This window comes from Poecilia reticulata, chromosome 19 (genome assembly GCF_904066995.2).
Source record: "Poecilia reticulata chromosome 19, P_reticulata-male-v2, whole genome shotgun sequence".
Lineage (NCBI taxonomy): Eukaryota > Metazoa > Chordata > Actinopteri > Cyprinodontiformes > Poeciliidae > Poecilia > Poecilia reticulata.
In genome coordinates this window covers 16,968,097-16,990,578 of record NC_088848.1, presented here as the reverse complement: position 1 = coordinate 16,990,578, position 22,482 = coordinate 16,968,097, and the positions used below count along the sequence as shown (strand labels likewise).

The 22,482-nt window shown below is 39.4% G+C and overlaps 1 protein-coding gene across 2 annotated transcripts in view; it reads left to right on the top strand.

The window, feature by feature from the left end:
- ccser2b (coiled-coil serine-rich protein 2b) overlaps window positions 1-22,482 on the top strand; it is a 50,464-nt gene that overhangs the window by 26,711 nt on the left and 1,271 nt on the right. Inside the window, exons 14-16 of one of the 2 annotated variants that reach the window (XR_014085059.1) lie at window positions 3,668-12,671; window positions 15,004-21,071; window positions 22,321-22,462. Coding sequence is in view for 1 of the 2 variants with exons in the window: in XM_081600619.1 (XP_081456745.1) it covers window positions 3,668-3,713 (46 nt within the window). In the remaining variant the exon portion in view is untranslated. Of the gene's footprint in view, window positions 1-3,667; window positions 12,672-15,003; window positions 21,072-22,320; window positions 22,463-22,482 lie in introns of those variants that run through there. The other variant, XM_081600619.1, reaches the window with a different exon arrangement.

Sequence of the window (22,482 nt, the reverse complement as noted above, 5' to 3'; positions counted from 1 at the left end):
AGTAAACATCTTCATTGCTTTGCAGTTGAGGTTCCCGGTTACCAGCTCGTATTATATCCTTGCTAAAGAGCTAGCTTTCTAGCTTATCTGACTGCATCATGGGACCAAAGCTGAGTTCACAGGTTTTGCTATGCTTGACTGTAATGCACAATTTCTCAGCTATCCAATATATTTATAGTTTTTTCCTGTATTAAATTTCAAAAGGTCTTTAAAGCACTTATAGTTTCTGAAAGCTGCAGATAAGACATGGTTGTTTCTCTGCAAATGATTGCTTCACATCAGACAAAACCCTTATCCTCTCAAGCTTGTGCAGATTAACTTAAATATTGTGGGCATTTCAGCTTTTTCTCAGAAAGCTTTGAGTTTTTGTTTCAAAGCGTTTCTGAGAAGGCAATCGTTTCGACCCCTTGAGCCGATCGAAGCGTTAACAACATAGGAACTGGCTAAGGCAGTCTTATCCACCTCTGTAAAGTAATATTGCAGCAGTTCGGAAACCCCAAACCTTCTCAACAAACCCAACTCCGGCACTCATACACTATCTGTTCTCAGATAACCCAACTTCTATCATTTGAATTTTAATACCAGTTCTTCTATTTTCTGACTTGAACAAATCCATTGCCCCATTATTCCAAGCTCAGACTGAGGATTAGTCTTTGGGATCGATCTTGAAGGATGGTCCTCAAGAGGATGAATTCTTTTCTGATGGAAGTTTAGCAACAATGAAACAAACGTTAGTCTCGTCCATGTCAAGATAAAATAAGCTGTCAGGATGTTCCCATTTCCTGTCCATCTGTCAAAGTCCAAAAGGGCTCCAATCAATGAAATTACACTCTAAGCATGAGAGCGACGAATACACACAGTCAGGATAAGTGGTCTCATTACAACAAGGCTATGGATCTTTCCACTTTGCCTGTCTAAGGGTGCACTGACCAGCCCTCTGTTTCTGGATTTGAGTATCTCTACTCTGCAGCTCGTCTTGTCAGCGGTCTCAAGTTAGGCTGAACATGTAAAACACTCCAGTGAGTTCCAGGTCTGCTCTCCTGTTGGCGATCCGGTTTGAACTAAGTTTCAGCTGACATACGAATGTCCTCACGTTTGGTTCTCAAATGGAAAACGGATGAGTTCATGGTCTACTCTAATGAAGCATTGCAAGTTAGTATGAGACGTTCCAGAATTACTGTTTCATCCAGACATAACTTGGCAATTCTTAGTGGAAGAGTCATATTTTGGAAAGATGCTTTATCTTTCAACTTTTCCAATAACTCTTCCTATTCTAACAGTCCTGTCATGAACTTCAACATTTAACCTGCTGACTGCGGTTAAATCGAGTCTGAGATGGAGTTTGTGAGCTTTTGTCTTTTCTCTGAGCTAAACTGAGATTTAAGTTACTGAATTTCTCACCCTTGTAAGGTAAAATAAGCACCTTATCCTTCCAACAGACATTTTATTCACAGTAAAACTCAACCTGTCTCAGTTGCTCTTTTATTTGTCCCGTGTCACTGTTGACCAAAGAAGCCCGTAGCAGTACATGCAGTAATTGCCCAATAATCAGCATTATTCACTTCATTTGTGAGTGCCCTGTGTTTCTACTCATCTGCGTGCGAGCCATAATTCTGCAGAGCTCCATTTCAGTCCTAATAATTTCCAGGGTAATTGAGGAGTTTGACAGCTGCTCGTTGCCTGCAGCTCAGCTCGACAAGCTCATGTTTACCCATTATTGTCACTATTCTAATTGTTGATTTTAGTGATGATGCGATGTGGCGAGATATTATAGCCCTGATGGGCCCCAGGGGGGCTCATAAGAGGGCAGTTTGGGTGGTTCAGCACTTTATGTTAGTATCTCATCAGAACACTCAAAGGGTTGGAAAGGCTTGGCAGCAGAAAGAGAAGAGAGAAAATAGGAGAGTGCTCTTCATTTGCCATCACCATTCTCTGTAAGGTTTCTCATCATTTCTGTGAATTTTCTTGTGATTTTGAGTTACATTCTGTCCTTTTCATTCACTCCGGCTGCTCATACATGTTTTATGAGGATGGATTGAAATGTCTCAGTCGGAAATGCAGATACCAACAGGCTGCAGTTTCTTTTCTGGCCACCAGATGTCGGTGTTTACCAGTTAATGTTTAGTTTCTTGCCATGAACTGCTGATATCATCCAGGTGGGTTTTTTTTTTTCAATACATATGTCTAAACTGTGTTTCTCCAAAATATGTCTTCATAACTACATTAGATTGAAATTACATAACTGAAAACTACAGTTTTCTTTAATTTTCCACTATAAACTCTGGGAAAGTCTGGAATCTAAGTTTTTTTGTTTGTTTTTTTTTTCCAAAAATTATTGATGGGTATAGACCAGTGGTCCCCAAACTACAGCCCACGGGCCGGATCCGGCCCACCTCCACATTTGGTCCGGCCCCCTGAACAATACCAGAGAGCATTTAGATTTTTTTTCATATACGGTATTTTCTGGACTATAAGCCGCTACTTTTTTCCTAAGCTTTGAACCATGTGGCTGATATGTGGATTTTTCTTCAACCACTAGGGGGCTCGTTAGCAGGAAGTGAATCATTGGAAGTCAAAATTGGAAATAAAAGAAGAAAGCGCCCATTAAAACGGATTTAGGTTTTAATAGGGAATTGAAATTTGAGAATGTTGTTGATCAGTTAAATAGCATTGATGGGAAAAAGAAGATTTTTCGTTTTCTAAATAATACTGGGATCATTATGAGAAGAGAGAGAGAGTGAGCTGATGCTCTCTGTGAGAGGTTGAGCAGATAAAGACTTTCATCTGCCTACATTTCCCAGAATGCTATGTGGCTCTGGATCAGAGTTCGGTGAATATTCTGTATGTTGAACCTTTTATCTGTTGCTGTCGATCATGTTTTTATTATTTGATACATTCTTATTGATTTATATCCCCGCATTATAAGACATATAAAACAAACAATTCCCCCGAAACGATGCACAAACATACAGAAAATAGGTAAGTTAGTCTGATAATTCAGTCGCAGCAGGGTCCAGTTTAAAACTTTTTTGTTACTATCATCATTTAAAGCTGTGCTCGGTTCGGTAAAAACACTTATAGGTAAAAATGGCTTCTTTCTGTTCTGAGTTCTCCAAAAAATGACATCACGCACGAATGCGATCGTTTTAAACAGCTTTTTTTTTTAAACGATTTTCGTGACAAGTCCCCTAGCTCTGAACAACAAGCGCTTAAGTCATTTGCTTTTCTACTCAATAACCACAGAGAGGGCTGCCATGAGCTGTGAGAGGAAAGGTAATCAGCAAATACAACAGCAAGCAAGCAAAACCAACAAGTAAATTTAAATAACGGTGTAACGGTGTTGTAATCAAGCCGTACACACAAACCCACACACAAACAGATGAAAGCGAACACGCAGATGAATCGAAGCAGTTTGACTCTCGGATCAAAGTGTGGACGTGTGAAACGATTGTCTACCTGACAGAACAGCTCCCTGTGTCTCTACTCGGCTCCAACACCTGATAAATTATGCAACAAAGAGCTGGAGGTTTATGTTGGTTCAGAACCCAGGCGAGAGCCGGGCTTTTATGTTCTTCCAGAATCAGAGCCAGGTGTGTGTGTGTCCGTTAGCTGATGAAGACCTAAAATGTGTTTTTTTTGTTTTTGTTTGTTTGTTGTTTGTTTTCAGTCACAGGTACTTCACTCCTCCCATCAGGAAGACCAGGAACCACTGACAAACCAAGCCCACGCTGAAATGCTCCCTGACGGTCTCCCCCCACCTTTTAAACCAATCGCCGCCACCTGCACAACCCCAACAAGAGCGATGGACGATGGAAACCCACAGAAGAAGCCGGGGAGGGAGGAAGAAGAGACGGAAAGGAGAGGGACCGGTTCCAGATCCCTGATGCCTCTGCACCGTTCCAAGCTCCGCCTCTTCCTCTCTCATGCCGCCAATGGCTCTGCTCCGGCGTCCGCGAAGGCGAGGCCGTCGAGGCAGCTGTTGGATCGCGTCAACTCTCCGGGGCTGAAGGCGAAATCCTTCGGCTCCGGATCGTCGCGTCTCCCCAAACCAAAGAGCTACTGAGGCAGCGAGCGATCAAACACGCCGACTGGCTGACTGTACCCATCCTGAATCCTAATATTGATATTCTGAGCTCAGATTAAACAAAAAGAGCACTACATTAGGAAGACTGATAAAACCCGGATCTCGGAAGACATCACGGATAAAAACCCTGGATTTGTGCCTTTGATTTGGAAGACGACGTCTCACTGCGGATCGCTGGAACCGCACGTCATTTAAAGTCTAACCTGAGATGTTTCACATGCTGCTGCTGCTTATATTTTAATCTTTATTGGTCCTCTGATGAGTTTCAGACTGACTGCGCCCCGCCTCTGTGAGAGGAAAAGTGTTTGCGTTAATTTAAATGCAGTCTCCGACATAAAACCAGGCCTTCTTTGCATTCCATCGAAAGCACTCACTGTATTCCTGTACACTGGAGTTATACAGTACACTTAAAATATCTAATTTCTTAAGTTCACCTTCAGCAACACATCCTCTCTGCTTTTTTAACCGCTGGTCCAATTTGTTTCTCCCTTTCCACAACCACAGAAGAGACGGGACCCTTCGTCCTTCTGCCCGCCGTCTATCATCTCTTCGTTCAGACAACCTTGACATGAAGAAATACTTTTTCTTCTTGAAGCTTTTGAGCCTCAAACTTTCTTCTTCTTCTTGGTTAAATCCCCAGCTTCTCACAGGGAAAACTTCCTTCCTAAAGGAAGAGTTTGGATTTGTCTAGCTGTTGCTTCCACTAAAACCTTCTTCCAAACTATCCGGTTAAGCTGCACTGCAAAAACACAAAATCTTATCAAGTCTTCTTTTTTCTTTGTCTAGTTTCTAGTGCAAATCTTTTAGCCATTTTTAATTTAAAGTGTATTTTTTTTAAAGTAACTTTTAAGAGCTTCTTCTTTCTTAAGTGTATACTTAACATTGATGGAAAAATACTACCTCCATTGCCAGAAACTTAAAAATGAGTGAAAAAAAATCTTCCAATAGAACTACTAGTATATTTTTTTTAATTAATTTCAAGGAAGTATTGACTTAAAACAAGCTGCTGTCTTCCTGAAGGTCTTACTTTAGTCGAGCTAAGATATTTGCACTAGAAACTGGACAAAAATACTTGATGATATTTAATGTTTTTTGCAGTGTGGAGATTGTTTTTTCCCTTTTGCTTTAGAACGCCACTCTGGGATCTTTTTCTGTCTCGCACTGTGGCCGTACTGTGACATTTCTATTAACGTATTTGTTCTCAATCCTTCTCCAAGCAATGTTTGATCCAAGCTCTGAACTGAAGGATCTAAATCCTTACAGGAGTTATTTTATGGTTAACATTCAGCAGAGGAGCTGTCGTTTGTTTCAGCATCTTTTCTTTTATTTTCTTTTTTCTTTTTTTTTTTTTGTTCCTCAAATGAATCCTGACATTTGGGCTTCGCTTTGCCGTCCGAAGCTGCTTTCAGCCGGAATGTCACATTTCCACGGGGCCCAATCTGAAACCGGGACACGTTTCCAGAACCGTTCCTAACATTTTGCTAAGTCGAGGAGTTATGCACTCGCCTGGATTCCTTCAGGAAGTTTGAACCCAGTGACATTTTCGCTCCGCCGATGCCTCAAACCCACCAGTAAGATCCCGTGTCATCCGTATTGGTGACCATCTGTCAGCTCTGTCTGCTTTCACATTAAATAGCTCTGGAATAAAATATGCAACACCGTTAGGAAAAAACTAAAAAAAAAAAAAAAAAACAGAAACGGACACAGAAATATGCAAACTGGCTTCGCTTCAATTGCACGACTCTAAGTCACAGATGCTGGTGAGTTTTCAGGAAAGCGGTGACTTTTTTTTATATACGACTGGATGACTCCATCGTTTAGCTTAAAGCTTTAATGAGAGAAAGAAAGTTTCTGGGTTTTTGACTGGTGGGAATAAATGAAACTAATTAGATGTCATTCTCTCTGAGATCATAAACTCCTTAAATCTGACGCTTTTCATTTTCTGTGAAAAAAATGTTTTAGTCCAATTTTTTGTTTTGTTTTGTGTTAGACCTTTTAAACATCCAGCTCACCACATAAAATACAAGTTTTTAATGTTTTCTTTGAAAACTAAGAATCTCTCCTTTTCTTTCCCCTTTCATAAATACACTAAAAGTTGATAAAGAGTAAACTTTACTCTGAAGAGTCTGAAATCAGTGTAGGATGATTCTGTCAGGAGTGAAATAATTGAATCCCAATGCCAAATAAAATAGCATTAATACCTCCAGTTTTCACTTCCCAGACTTGTTAACAATAATCAAATGCAAGAGCCATTGCATTCATAGAACAAAAGCAAAATAATTTGGTTCTGTTTTAGATTTTTAAGCATGAGCGAGAATCTTCAACTTGGATTCCTAATTTCAACATTTTTATCAATTATATTAAAATTGCACTTAGATTTACAAGAGTCTCTTTGAGTTTATTTAGTTACCAAAAGCTATTGCCGACTTTCAAAGACGGATGTCGCAAAGCCAAAAGTATTTTAACTTCTAAATGCGTGATTTAAAAATTCAAACAAAATTCAGTCGGAATGAAGAGCGATCGAAAGTTTTGGATCTCATCCGGTCAAACTTTGTGTACGTTTCTACAGCTTGAAGAGAGGATAAATGTTTAAGTCAACTTTAGTCTGAATCTGCATCTCTGAGTTTTAGCATCGACATTGAAACCACCTTTATTATACATATGTTTTAAGAACAAGAAGCGTTAGATAAAACAAAAAGCTGGTGCGTTTTGTCACATTTCATCAAACCAACAAAGATCCGGCTGTGCATTTCTTTTCCTTCCTCTTGTCGTTTTGTTTCCAGGCTAAACACAGATGTTTATGACGGAGCGCTCACCGGCCTCGTGACTCTCTGACCGCCTCTCTTATCCTCCTCCCTCCCTCGCACCTCGCCCGCTGCATTAGTATTATTATTATTTTCTTTTTAGTACCAGCTGTTAGTCCAGTAGTGGAACGGCAGCTTCTGCCCAGGTGTAGCAGTTAAAGCTTGTTGCCATGGCAGCTCAGATCCGCAGCAGCACCCGTGTGGAATCGCAGCACATCCTCGTGTTTCTTTTGTTGTTCCCTGTTAAATGAATCATCACACACACACGGTTAAAACCTGCGGGTGGTTGGGCGGGTTGCTTTTTTTTTTTTTTTTCCTCGTCAAATTTCATCTTCCACTGGATCGGAAAAATACACATCAAAGTTTTTCAGTTCCAAAATGTTTTGTCTGATTTTTATTTAAATTTTTTATTTTTTTCTTGAAAATGCTATAGAAAACAAAGAAATTCTTGTTAAAAGTTTCTACATTTCATTCCACTTTCCGGGTGTTCAGGCTCCATCTGCGCCCTTTTGACCTTGGTGAACTTTGTCGTTAAAACGGGGGAAGGTTCGGACATGCGGCTGCTGCTAATGAGTTCTTATCTGAAGCTCAGAGAACACAGGCAGGATTTCGGGAGTGATAAAAAAAAATAAAAAAAAACGCAAGCAGATTAACAGTTTCTTAGCGAAGGCTTACACTGGATTAGGCAGGTGAATATTCACACAAGCTGTGACGACCGAGAGCTGGATTAAACCTGGAGGTCCTTTCATCTTAGGGAAATTCCGTCACGATGAGGAGTTGCCTCATCGGCGGTGTCCAGCCAAACACGGCCGAGCTGCTCGCCACCAACGCTCTGCTGTTTTTACAAACGCTTCCAGCTTCTGTAATTTATTTATTTATTTATTTTTTATTTTTTCCCTGAACGTTTTGGGAAAAGTCTGGAAATTTGCGTGAGCATGAACTCAGACAATCAAACCCGACGAGGTAAAACATTTTGCACACAAACATAAAGTATTCGACCCTAGGAAAAACTGACGTCCTGAATATTTAGTCGTCCAACCAATAATTGATTAACATTTTTCCTTTCCGTTGAATCGACTTAAGTGAAATCAACACCAACTTATAAAATCTTTTGTCATTTGTCCTTTTTTTGTTGTGATTTCAACATTAAAATGTTGAAATCATGGTGATGTTGTTGGGTGTTGACACTAACTGAGCCTGCTGAGGGAAAAAAACATCAGTTTCTCGTTGTTTTCTATATTGTCCCAAACTCTTCAACTCTCCTTAGTTTATCCTCAACCAATTTCACCACTTTTTACTTGAACATTTTTTCTTGGCTTCATCTTTTACGGTTGTAAATTGACTGAAGACTTTATATATTAAGCTGAATAAATTAAATTTCTTTGTGTGGTACGAGTTTTTTTGTTTTGTTTGTTTGTTTGTTTTTACCAGACAAATCCCTGAGCACCAATGTTTTGTGACGTATGTCCTCCATATTTGTCCCCAATAATTTATTAAAACAAGTTTCTTGATTTCATCTCAGTTTGAAACCCAGACGTCTTGACAGCAAAACATCAAATCTTTTTTTTTTTTTTTTTTTTTTTTTGTGAAGTTTCACTAAAAAGGCTGCTGATTAATAAACCTCTCAAGTGTAGATAAACTGGCGAAACCTGGAAATCGTCCCCCCCATGCCCACCCCTTCCTCTGACAGCTTGGAAATATTTGTCTTTGTCCTGTTTTCGCGCTCTGGACGTCTCAAATCAGAACCTGGGGTAGATTTCACTCTTTAATCTTCACATTTTCCAAATAAACGGGAGGAACTAAGAAATAAAAGCTGGGCTCTCTGCCTGACGGAGTTCTCCGGATGTGTCGGTGTTGTGCGGGTTTCCGGAATAAGCTTACATTGCAGGTGAACGCGTGTCTGTATATTTCACTGTAAATTTAACGGAAGTTCAACAATGTTAATGTGCGTTATGTGTATCCATGATATTCACTGCATTGTGTGTTTTTTTGTTTTGTTTTCTGCTGTAATCCCTCTGTGGGAATGCTTTAGTTTGGATAACTTGAAGGAAAAGCATCCAGCCATTTCGTGTCACTTTATTTTATTATTTTTATTATTTTTTTGGTGCAATAATATCTGCTGCAGCGTTTTTTCTGTTCAGCTACATTAACTCTTATTTATGTGACAAACTGTAAGAAAAAAAGTCTCCTTCACTGTAATATTCATTGTTATATCTGAATGATGAGCTTGTAAAGAATCTAAAAAAAACAAAGAAAGCACTTTATTTAACATAAGGCAACACTGGACTTGTCCAAACTGCTCTATTATTTAACTTTGTGTGTTGTCAAATAAATGCTGCGTTCATGTCGCACAGTAATAATAAGTTCACTCTCTGAACATTTTTGTTTCGTTTTACTTTCGTTATTTAAGCTTTACGTCTGTAATTCCATAGCTGCGAAACAAGATTACAGATAAAGATACAAATATCTGCTTTTTTTCCCAGTTTATTTGTATAATTATTAGTGATTTGCTCATTTTACTCTCGTCAGAGATTAACTTAAATTTGTTGAAAACTCATTTTAACGTAAATCCGTAGATTTATTTCAGATTAATAATATTAAAACAGGCAAAATTTTATATTTAAACTGAGGCAAGTGATAAATTATGCACAGAGGTTTTTTCCTCGGTTTGTAAAGTCTGACTTGTTGAAGGTTAGTTTTGAACAATCAAAATGCTCAAACTTTGGGAGACTCTTGAGTTTATCTCTGGTTTCCCACTGGACCTGAATGCAGCATTAAAGCTTTCCTGTTAGTACTGCTGTTTGAAGCTTTGGTCAGACTCTGTACCTCTGAACAGTTGTGGTTAAACACTCTGGGTTCTGTGGATGTTCTGTGAGTTTGCAAATGTTCTCTGTTCACCGTAAACCAAATCAAACACAAGCGGTAGTTTAAAGAAAAAGGCTTGTATTCCTGTTTTATCTGGTCATCTCACTCCTCTGCCTCTCATCACTGATTATAGTTCTCTTCTGTCACTGGCTGAGGCGACTTGAATGCTGCTGAAATAAAGACTTACATAAATCATAAAAGCTTGTGCATCTCATTCATCTCAATGGATAATCATGAACCAATAAAAGCAAACTGTACCACAGTCAACCACCAAGGGGGAACATAAAGTCCTCAACTCGATTATTGTATAACAGTGGTCCCCAAACTTTTTCCTGTGAGGGCCACATAACTTTTCCCTTCTCTGTTTGGGGACTGGAGTCAGTTTGTAACAGAAAAAGTGTGACGTTTGTAGGAGTGCCTAGATCAGGGGTCCCCAAACTATGGCCCGCGGGCCTTATCTGGCCCGCCTCCACATTTGGTCCGGCCCCCTGAACAATACCAGAGAACATTTAGATTTTTTTTTCATATACGGTATTTTCCGGACTATAAGCCACTACTTTTTTCCTAAGCTTTGAACCATGTGTCTTATATGTGGATTTTTCTTCAACCACTAGGGGGCTCTTTAGCAGGAAGTGAATCATTGGAAGTCAAAATTGTAAATAAAAGAAGAAAGCGCCCATTAAAACGGATTTAGGTTTTAATAGGGAATTGAAATTTCAGAATGTTGTTGATCAGTTAAATAGCTTTGAGTCTACAGCAAACTGTATAAGTATTCTGTCAAAATCAAAAGAACACTTCACATCATCGAGCCACACGATTGTGTAAAACATTAGTGAAAGGAAAGAGCTGGAAGTCTCCTTTTCCTGTTGGTGTTAAAATATTGTGTCACTTCATGCAAACTCTTGGCCCAAAAGTGATAAGTGAAAATGCTCAACCATTCCATAGTTCATTTTGCTCAGACACTGAGGAAAGTATGGGTAAAAAAATGCTGGGACAAACACACAGGAAGCTGAAAACAATTGAAACAAACAGTTGCGCAAAATAACAGATGGTAAAGTTGGCTGTCAGACATTGTGCTTCAATGTTTCCCTGTTTTTGCGCTAGCTGCAGAGAAGTAAATGCCCGCTAACCGGTTCATTGTTCCTCTCTGCTTGCGTCGGCGAAGCTTTGAAATAAACTGAATGAAGCACGAAAAACAGTGATGAACTGTTTGTATCTCTGCTGCAGAGCTGAGAAGCGGTGTTTAACTTCCAGTCAGGTTCCTCCAGAGCAGAGCAGAGTGGATGCAGGTAAAAGTGGGGAGGCTTCTCTCCTCGTTATTTTCCCACACAGTTGGATTTCTTTTTTCCACCCAGCCAGTTCCTGCCGCTGAAGATTACAACCCCAAAAAGACGAGACAGATCCTCAGGATCGCACATGCAACAGGAAGCCCTGTAGTAGCTCTTCTAAGACCAAGGTCAAAGGTCAGCACAAAAGCAAAGACGCCTTCTGATTGGCTTTTTAAAATTTTAACTCAGACGCTGCTGTCTTTAACTTTTTACGGTAGCTGGAATGATAAGGGCATATGGGTTTAAGGCAAATCGTTTTCAAAGCTTGCCCTCACTTCAAGTTTCACTTGACCCATCAATTGTAATTTTAATACAGAAGATTTCTTTTTTTTTTTGAAGATCATCTGGTTCTCTTGGTTTTGAAGCTAGAGAAAAAGAATCTACTTTAGGAGTAAGGCAAGATGGAGTCCTATGGTATTCCTTTGATGTGGTGGGAATTGAATAAAATCGAAAAACGAAACTCAGAAGTTGCATCCTTGTTCCAGATTCCAACCCTCACCAGCCGACATTACAATTATGAGAGACATACGTGTTCTTCATTGCACAGAGAACTGGGACACGACATCAATTGGCATTGCTTCCTGAACAGACTTTGAATTTACAGTGCCGTTTAAGTGAATGTGACTGGTTGGAAACTTTTGAATGGCAAAAATGGCTGGCACCTCTCTAAGTTATTTCAGCTATCACTGAAATAACTTGAAACTGACAAAAGTGAATACTGAATAAACATGTACTTAAAATGAAGCAATGAAAATTAGAAGATGCCAGAGAGGACAACATTTACATAATGAATAATTCTGCAATTCTTCCTTGAAATTGAAGGCGTGACATTAGGTGTATTTTGATTTAACTTCCAATCAGATGCAACAACAACAAAAAAAATGGAAGGAGTAACTTTAAGTTCACCTCTGAAAGGTTCACCAAAAAGAAAAAAAAAGTTTTGAGTGGCCTAGTCAAAGTACAGCCTTAAATTTTGAGCATAATGTTGTGACATGACCTTAGAAAGTAATTTTAAGACTCTTATCTCTGAGGTGATGGTGGAGTTGCATGAGAAAGTCTTCCCATCATTAAAAAAGAGCATGTGCTGCTTTTCTGATTCCATGACCTGTCTACCCTACCCAGACAAAATGTTGCGTTCAAATGCTCCCATTCCTTTCCTTGTCATGAGCTGAAAGCGAAACCGTGCGTCCAATTATCTTCATCCTCATCCTCACTATTTATGAGCGTCTGGCAGACCTGAAAGTGGATAGCTCCTCCAGCACCGTTGTAAGTAAATGGGGTTTTAATGAATACTGTTCGGTTGTTTCGGCACACTGTGAGGTCAGTACAGCTACAATATTAAACCGGTTTAATTTAATATTAGTGAGTGTTGATTAAAAATGCAGGACTGCGAGAGTCCTGAGGTTGTTTCTATGGGACAAAACAACAGAAGCATCCTAAATTCTTTATCAAAAAGTGAAAGTGGCTGCATATCTCCTCATATCTCATGTTCTGCCTTGACCTCTTCGCCTCCCTCCATTTTATCTTTAAGTTCTACCTCTGGAGGCGGGCTAATCACAGATGGACTTTTTCCGAGTCATCAACGTGAAGGTAAGTAGTGAGGTTCACTGCAGTGCTAGCTAATTCGCAAACATAAAAAGTGTGTGCGTGTTATATTAGTGGTTTCCTGCGACGGCTAAAATGTAACTGTCAATTATTTTGGCGGAAAAAAAATAAAGAACCTGAGCAAGGGGTTTACAATGAAGCGCTTTGATGCCTGAACGTGTACAGTCACTTGAAAATTAGTTCCCCGAACTTTTCCACATTTTGACATGTTGCAACCACAAATTTATTTTTCTTTCTTTGCTCGCACGTTATTTGAAAGGTCAATTCAAAGTGGGGAATAATTGTAAAATGTACGAAAAGTGATACTTGACTTTTCTAAAATGTTTTTTAGAATTCGAAAGTGTGTGGTGCTATCCAGCCCTCCTTATGCTAATAGGCCTAGCACTTTTTACCGGTAAGTCAAACTAAACTTGCGTGTACTTCAGTCTTAGTAAAAATCCATTTCTGTGAGGTTCCTTTTCTTTTTCTTTTTTTTCATACGTCAGCGAACAAAAAGTATCGCAAAGACTAAGAAACACAGCAGATAGTTCAAGGATAAATAATAATGAAAGAGTAGCAAGAATGTGAAAATCTAATTTTACTTTCTCTTCTTCGTTTAAGCGTCTCGTAACATGATCAAATACAAACTACATTGCCACCTGGTGGAGGAAATTATGATAACTGAAATAGCAAGTCAGAGTAAGGTCAAGTCCACACGGATTGCTTTTCCCTCTAACTTTAGAAGCATCTCAAAAAAAGTTTTTAGAAATAACTTCAAATAGCTGCTGACATTACTGGCAGCACGGACCGATTGTTTCCAGTTGACAAAACAAGGAGCAGCTGAATGAAGCCATTAAATGCCATTTACATGCAGCACATATCCACTTCCTGAAACTGCAGGCTTTCATTGTTTCACTCACAGTTTGTTCTTTAAACCCAGCGTTGCTGAGCCGTGACATGTGCGAGCAGCGATGTGGAAGTTTATAGTGTTGTTGTGATCGTTGAGAGTCACAGAGGGCAATAATATCAGCGAACACATCAGCTGAAAGAGCAATACGGGAGATAAAAAGTGGCAGAAAGCAGGAGGTGGAAAGGACGCAAAACCGATTTGATGGAAAAACAAGCGGAAGTGAAAAACAAAAGTTCGTCCAAAACCGACTGAGGCGCAGACGGTTGTCAAATGAGCGTGCAGTCATCTGCTCGAGTGTTAAATATTAGGTTACTGATAAATCTTCAGCTCCGTGATGGTTAAAAATTTGAAAAATGCACAGTTTTTCCTTCTTTCCTTGATATATACCCCAGGAAAAATATTGTTTGCAACAAGAAAATTCTAGACTTAAGGAAGGCTCTCCTCTGTGCAATATAGACAAAGTAACTACATTTGATTTCCTTTGCCTCTCTACTTTTTCGCAGCTGGTTCATTGCATTTCACATATAATAAAAACATCTTAACCTTTCAGCGTTTCCCTCTGTCAGTTCAAAAACCACCTGCTACATTACAGATAAACTTTCTTTAGTACCTTCCAAATCCCTTTTTAAACTCTTCTAATAGGGTCACAGAGAGCTGCTCAGGAAATTGAAAGCATATTGACGATTATGGTACAGAACCCATTAAATATGACCTTTTACACCTTTTCACCTCCTGTAGGCGCTAGCGGTCAATAACAGCCCGCACCACTAGAGATTAAAACTCAATTTCTGGCCTTAAGCCAGCAGCTGGAATAGCTTGGACTAACCCTGATTAAGATTCTCTAATACTTCAACATGAGAAGCAACATTGTTGGTTTTTCTAATTTAATATTTTAAATGTATGATTAGTATTATATCTGTAAAATGACTGTTATGGCTGTGGGAGAGAGCCTGGCAGCTTATTTAATATTTTATTTCGATTTAAATAGTGATTTAAAAATCTTTTCAATATGATAGTTTGCCTAATTCTCATAATAGTTTACAGGTTTTGCCACTTTGAGTTCACTGTCATTATTTTAGTATTTAGACTGAATTGATAGTTTATTTATTTGTATTTTTTCCTCAACTGAACTGTAGGAATGAAGTCAATGAAAAGTCCTAAAACAGAAAAAAAAATATTAACCGACAATTTGTCTTGGTAGTTTACCTGGATTTTTTTTTTTTTTTTTGCAATATTCTACACAATAAAAAAAAGCTTACTGCATTTGGCACAATATGGAATTTTAATACAAACAAGCATGCTGCTTGCAAAAGATAGATGAACCATTTTTTAAGTTGGTGGAAATTTGAAAAGGTTGAAAATTCTAGTCACATCATTTCTCATGAAGAAGTAAACTCTCCCATTTTGTTTCTTTGTGCTTGAATGCAGCACGTTGGAGCAGATGTGTCAACTTTGGAGGATTAGATCCTGTGGAGGAAACCTGACAAGCATTTTAAAGGCTGTTTAATGAAAATGGAATGAAGAACGATTGAACCCAAGTAAAGGTAAAGAACCTTATTCATGTTTGCTTCATGTTTAAATGTTGACTTTGAGACACTGCAATGACACGCTGCTGCGTTTTGTGATTTATGATTGAGCTCATAAGTAAGTTTTAGTCTTTCCTAAAATTATCTAGGGTATATTGTCCTGAATGGTTGAACACAAAACTAAAGCTTACAAAATAAGAGCTGGATGGATGTTCTTCCTTTGTGTTTTGATGCATCAGAGGATGCTGATTGAAGTCTCCTTTGGTGAAGAAGCTTCTGTTCTTTTGTGAGCCAGTTCGCTGAAAGCAGCCAGAAACCTGCTGCGTAAGATGAGTGCTTCCTGTTTGTTGCAGATGAAGAACGGTCTTTATAATCTGCAGTTTTGCGTGCGTGCGTGTGTGTGTGTGTGTGTGTGTGTGTGTGTTTTTCGTCCTGTTCTTGCCTCTCAACTGTTTCCACGTTGCTTTGTCATGAGTGCCTCGGTCTGAAGTGTGAAATAGCTGTGCTGTTTGTGTCCTCGGTTTGTCCTCCTCTTACGTTCGGCACTTTATTTTTTAACACTTATGTGGAAAATGGGAGGTGTGTCTGTGTGAGGCTCGCAGCTGAGACTGCATGTGTTCAGTTTATTGTAAGAGCACAGCCTGGGATTTACATTTAGATGGCTGTTGTCGCTGCTTGGTGTGACAGCGGCGGTGATGGAAAACCTGCTGAGTTGCTGTACTCCAAGGGGATCATAGTTGTTTTTTTGTTTGTTTTTTTGTTTTTGTTTTTTTTTAGGATTATGCTAAGTTTGTTGTTTTCTCCAGATGATATTAAGCTTGTTCTCAGAAAGCTGTAATGAAGAACGTCTGAACTTTTGACTTCACAGGACCTGGCTTCTAAGTATTTAAACAACTTAAGCACTATTTCTTTTGAAGTGCGAACAATTAGGCGCAAAATCGTAAACTTTCCTGGCAGATTTGGGTTTGAGATCAGGGAGATGGCAAGGAAACTTTTTTTAATCTCAAAGACTTGGCGCTCATCCTCAAAGACACATTTTCAAGAAAAACTGGAAATGGCTACTCGGCAACCACAAGATGGGTTTCATTTGTTGACTGATTATTTAGAAGGGCAGAAACGATTTTCAACATGCCTAACAAGTTTCAATCAAACGTATCGGTTAAATCAAAAAGACGCTCAAATTTAAATCTGCCAGGCGTATAAATAATTCTGCATCAACATAAACTCGTACAATTCATCACTACGTATTTATTTGGCCCACATAAACTTGAGTTTATTTAACTTTTAGAAAGTTATAACATTGGTCTGTTTTTTTGTCGAGGTTTTTTTTTAAACCACATGTCACCTAAGCAACTTCACTTCCTGGTTTAACAGTTTTGTATTCACTCTGAATGGATTTGATTGGTAAAGAGACCATAATTAATGCCGTAACTATTCAAACTGGACAGTTATGAAAGAACATTTGATCTACTCGTGGTTACTGTAAGTCTGTGAACATGAGGTTCAGTGAAGAAGAAGAAGGAGGAAAAAAATGGTTCTCAAGGGGAAATTGATCAGTTTTTAATAAGATTCTGGCTCATGTGTTTGTAGAATGTTGCAGATTTTTCCGTGAAATAGATAAGAAGTGAAACATATTCAGAAACCCTCAGCAGAGCTCTCTAAACTTGTTTTATGATTAGCATTTTGTGTGTGTGTTGTCGGTCACCGCCTCAGGGAAGGTTGCCTGACTCTCGGCATAAGTAATCACATCTTTATGTACGTGTCCTCTACTGTGTTTACACATTTCTACACTGTTCATTTCAAGCGTGTGTGTGTGTGTGTGGTAATGAATTTGCAGCTTCTATGACTTATTCACATTGAACCTTCTGTCAGGCAATCTCCATTTTATTATTATTATTTTTTTTTGCTTGAATCTTTCCTTTAACAACCTCATGTGGTGAGTTGATGGAAGAAGTGTGTGAATGTGTGTTTGCGTGCGCAGCTGAAGTCAATCATGAAGGCAATCTTTGGTGCCTGTTGTCCCATCAGAGCGACTATATAAAAAGCGAGGTGGCTGTAAATCGGAATGACGGATTTAAGAGCTGCCGCTGCTGGGTTTTTTTTTTGTTTTTTTTTTTTAGTGTCACTGTCTTTGTTTTTGGGCGCTGCGCTGCAGTTCCCACACCTGGGACTCACAAACGATATTACCCTCATTATTATCTGGTTGTTTCTGATGATGTCCTCGTTGTTGCGTCCTCTTCATTTGCATCCTGCGCGCCTGCAGAACGGACGCGCTGCGGACAAGCCCAGTTTTAGTGTTTCCGTCCCTTTTTAAAAAAAAAATCATACTAGGTGAGGTTTAAGTTTCATGGACTCTTTTCACTCTCCACCAGAACCTTTTGAAGGAAATTCCAGCTCAAAAAAATGGGTAGTAAGATGTTTTATCTTTATCAAGATATGAAGTTCCTTACCCTGCTGCCAAAAATAACCCAAAACACTGTTTAAAACCAGTACAAAGTCAGCTCCAGGTGCATCGGGATTGTAACTCTGTCACTAAACTGATATTTTGAAGGATTAATCAAAGAAAAAAACTATTTTTTGAGGTCTGTCAAAGTTGCAGTAACATAGATTTGGCAGACCAAATGACAAAAAGTAAAAACAACAAAAGAAACTAATTAACAAACCACTCATGTGGTCACAATTCTCTGCACTTACTCCCTTGAGGGCCGTGTTCATGAAAATAACAAAAGTGGTTCAAAATAATGGGCTGCACAGTGGCGCAGTTGGTAGAACTGTTGCCTTGCAGCAAGAAGGTTCTGGGTTCAATTCCCGGCCCGGGTCTTTCTGCATGGAGTTTGCATGTTCTCCCTGTGCATGCGTGGGCTTTCTCCGGGTACTCCAGTTTCCTCCCACAGTCCAAAAACATGACTGTCAGGTTAATTGGCCTCTCTAAATTGTCCCTAGGTGTGAGTGTGTGTCTGCATGGTTGTTTTTCCTGTGTGTCTCTGTGTTGCCCTGTGACAGACTGGCGACCTGTCCAGGGTGAACCCCGCCTCTCACCCGGAACGTTAGCTGGAGATGGGCACCAGCAACCCTCCCGACCCCACTGAGGGACAAGGGTGAAAGAAAATGGATGGATGGATGGTTCAAAATGATGAATTGGTGTGTTGTAATTTTGTCCCGATTTTATGTAAAGTTAATGCTTAGTAATATTCCACTGCATAAAAACTTGGGAGTGCCACTGTTTCAATATCAAGTGGAGTCCAGGGTTTTTCATCTGCCCACTAACCAGTGCACTAGAATGAGGTTATGACTTGAGTTTAATACGTAGACTTGAAACATGCTTAAGAAGTGCCACAGCTGAATATACTCACTTAACAGAAAGCTTACTTTGCAATGAAAATTGTACGTTTTTTTTTTTTCATTCATTATCCTGCTTAACATAAAAATATTGAAGAATCTCAAAGGTTGAAGAGATAAAGCAATATTACCACCCAACTGAAGCCGTTTGGCAATTATATCAAACGGTTTTAATGCGCCGCAGTAATTGCGGCGCATTAAAACCGTTTGACGTTCTGAAAAAGCTTCCTATTGTGTCCGGTTGGTGGGTTTCGTTTGATCCCTGAAAACAAAGGGAACTTTAATTTAATGCAGTGGTCTCAAAATATCGCAGTTACACGCAGGTTAATTAGGTGTTTTGAATGAGATGCAGAAAGAAGAAGAAAAAAAACAACTAAACAAGTCGTAGGCGACATTTTTCAGAGTAAATCTTCACTCTGACATCTCACTCTGTTCTTGTTGTCTCCTGAGGGACTTGTGATGCTGAACGGGTGCCGAGTGAAAGTCAGAGAAGCGGAAACAAGGGACAGTTACAGAGAAATGAGCAGAATCAGAACAGGTGCAGGATCATTTTAGATTCCGCAGCTGGTTGGATGAATCCGAGGTGGTAAATAAAGACACGGCGGAGGCCGTGAAGACATAATCTGTCTTCAGCAGATGTGATTATCTTGGGTATTTACTGTCAACCTGCAGCAAAGGGAATGCACAATAATCTGTGGTCAGGGAAAATCTGAAATTGAGGTTTGATATCTGCATCGTGACTGAGGGAGACAGATGTGAGCTTTTCCATGCTGACGCTGGGACACAAATTGGCTTCAAAATGAGAACCTCAGACAAACATACCGTACAGGTGGAGGGAAGAAAAATCCCAGTGTGGGAGTGACTGCATGATGCAAAGTGTTTTAATGGGTTTTATGGAAATTGACGAGGCACACGGTGACTCAGCAAGTGACTGAACACAAACGCAGCTTTTGTTTCATTAGAAAACAATTTTAAAGGGGTAGCAGGATGTAAAATCGACTCCTCCTCTCCTTTACCACAAACATACCCAGGGTATTTTTTGATTCATTCATGTATGTTTGAGAAATCCTTGAATTTCTCGTGGCAACCATTCAGGAGAACAAAAACACCTGGCGTAACCGAGCACCGCCTTTTCCTCTGGACTGCAGTCTCCAAGCTGAGCTTCCGCATCTCTAAGTATCCTGCTAACCCCCACAGCTCCTGCAGGCTAGCAGCAGCAACAATTTGTAATAACAGACACCTGTTGAAGCTGTGGCTCTGGCCAACCAACCAAAAAACATCATTAAGAAGAAGAGCTGCGCATGAGTGAGCGTTCCAATTGGGAACACCATTTACAGATTTATTCTGATGGAGTCGGTCAGAGGTCTGCATTTGGTGTTTATATTCCAGAGTCTGCTTCGATTGCCATCTGAGGAAATGTACCACTCCCGGTCAAAAACAACCAATCAGAGCCAGAAGAGAGTTCTTAACACTTTCAGTCACCTTGTGTGCTAACTTACGGTAACAGACAATTTATTTGCCATCATCGGTGGCCATGCTAACTAGCTTGAGCATTTGTGGTAACAACCGCTGCTGTGAATCATTTGTAGCCTAGCAGAGAGCAAGGGGGAGTGTCCGAGCAGCATGTACATCGTCAGGATGATTTACAGTGCTGAGACCCTCTTCCTCACTCTGATTGGTTGTTTCTGACCACATGTTGTATTTCTCCAGATACCACTGGGAGAAGGCAGTTTTTTTTTTTCACAGATTATCTGTGTCATACCATACTGTTCAGAAATCTGAAGTCTTATTAAGAAGCAAATTTTCATTCAGTGGCAGAGGGAGGTGGACACTGAGAGGATAAGATCTTGTATTTGCCTCCCATGGGAAGAATTTGTCTTAGAAGAGGGGACAAGGCTGCACAACGACAGCAATACTTTAAACAAAGTCAATTATGACAAATGCATAAAACTAGCACAAAAGATTAAATGGAACTGTGCAAAGAAGCACAGAATCGTATCTTAATAGTAAATGTGAATCTTGTGGCAAACTGGATCTTGTTCTTATGGAGGGCAGCAAGTTTAACGGGGATAGTAGAACTCTCTTTTTAATTATGTTCAATATGAATTAAAACCTTACTTGGTTTAACATTACAATTGCAAGAAGTGTATAAAGCCCTTATGGCGTTTGTTTTTAATACAAATCTGTGATCAAGTGATGTAGTACGCCATCTCCACCAGCGAGGGGCAGTAATGCGCTAGTTGGTGCACAATCTACCGGAAATGGCAAAGGAAAAAGAAGAAAAACACCAAGAAGAAGAACTCCGAGCATCTATTGAGCTAACTACTCAGTGCAGTCCTTTTTGGATTAAAAAAATTAAAAATGAGAAGAAAATGTATTTTCGGATGCCCAGGAGACTACCCTCTTTTTAAGCTTCCCAAAGATGAGACGGTTCTTAAGCAATGGCTGGACTTCATTATTCAAAATAACACTCCGACGAAAAAAAATTGGCATATCTGTGCGAGGCACTTTACCGATGACAGCTTTCTAAACAAAAGGGAATTTGACAGTGGACTAATAACAAGATTATCACTAAAAGACGACGCAATTCCAACGCTCAGAAGTGCCCATACACCGTTGGCGTCTGCTCAAGTAAGTTGAAAAGCAACTCATTGTTTTTGTTAGCTTCATTGTTGTTTGGTTTATTTATGATATTATATTATTATTACAATGTGTGTCCTTACACCACATTTTAAGAATGCCATATTGAGACACGTTTGTGCTGTATTTTCATTTACAGAAGCTAAACATGATATAAAAAGCCAGTCAGTTAGCTAGCTGCCGAGTGACCTCCAGTAAATACTGAATTTATATAATCCCTTTGTGAGGGCTCATGTTTGGAGAATATACATGACGCTTGCTTGGCTTGCGAACTTTCAAAAGTCTCAGCCTTCTTCGTCAAGCTTCGTTCGTCTGTTGTCACATACTTCCTGGTTCTTGCACAGACGTCACACAGCTAACCAATCAAGAGCAAGGCTGAATGAATTTAGAGTAGGTGTGCACCGATTGCAGTTTTCTGGCCAATTCTGATTTTGGTCAATTTTTTTTTTAATTGTCTGAAATGTCACTAAATATAGCAAGAAAGTTGCTGAGTTGGTAACAGTGAGGTGACTATTGTTAACTGCAAATGTCCAGATGTGACCTGGTGGGCCGGTCTGTCAGTCAAACCTCTCCCACTGGAGAGCAGAAGAGGACAGTGGTTGACTTTTAGACCTTTACTGGGGCAAATAGGATCACATTCACATGTTTGATCCCAGATCTTCCAGAAGTAAAGAAATCAGCTGCAAGTCGGTGCACTCCTAATTTAGAGAAAATGAAATTAAACAGGCAGATTAAACAAATAAGAACCCTGACTTTAAAAGTTTGAATTTAGTCGATTAAATGTTTGTAAACATTAAAGGCGAAAAAGTAAATCAGCAATTATTTATCGGCATATCTTTCAACCTCTTAACGAAATGTACAGAAATACAAGAATTAAATATTGATCCTTAAACTACTGATAATAGTATCCCGGTAATTTGCTATTGCCACTGTTAACGGAGATTTTATAATGTAGAATATTAATGAAGTCATTGGATGCTACAGTGTGAAATATGTTTACCGGGAATGACCAAGCATTTTTCCTTGTATCTTTTTTCCATTTTCTAATATGTTTTTTGCAAAACATGGAAGATGTCCACGATAAGTGAACTTGTAACATTGGACTCAAATGCTAGTAACATCCAACCTGTATATTTTATGAAGTAATAATAATATCTATTAAAGTCAAACTGATCATTCTTGATGTTTTGACTTCATTCTACCCACATTTTACTATTTGTTTTGGCATTTTAATTCCAAGGGACTACTTCAGATTAAACAAACTCGTCCGCCTGGTGCCACAAATTCGGCATTGGAACATACTGAATGTTTCCTTAGCACAAGATCGGTGTCTACGCAGTTGTCAGCTGGAACGTTGAGGTTACAACACTACCGGAGTAAAGGTAAATATGGTGTTTACTTC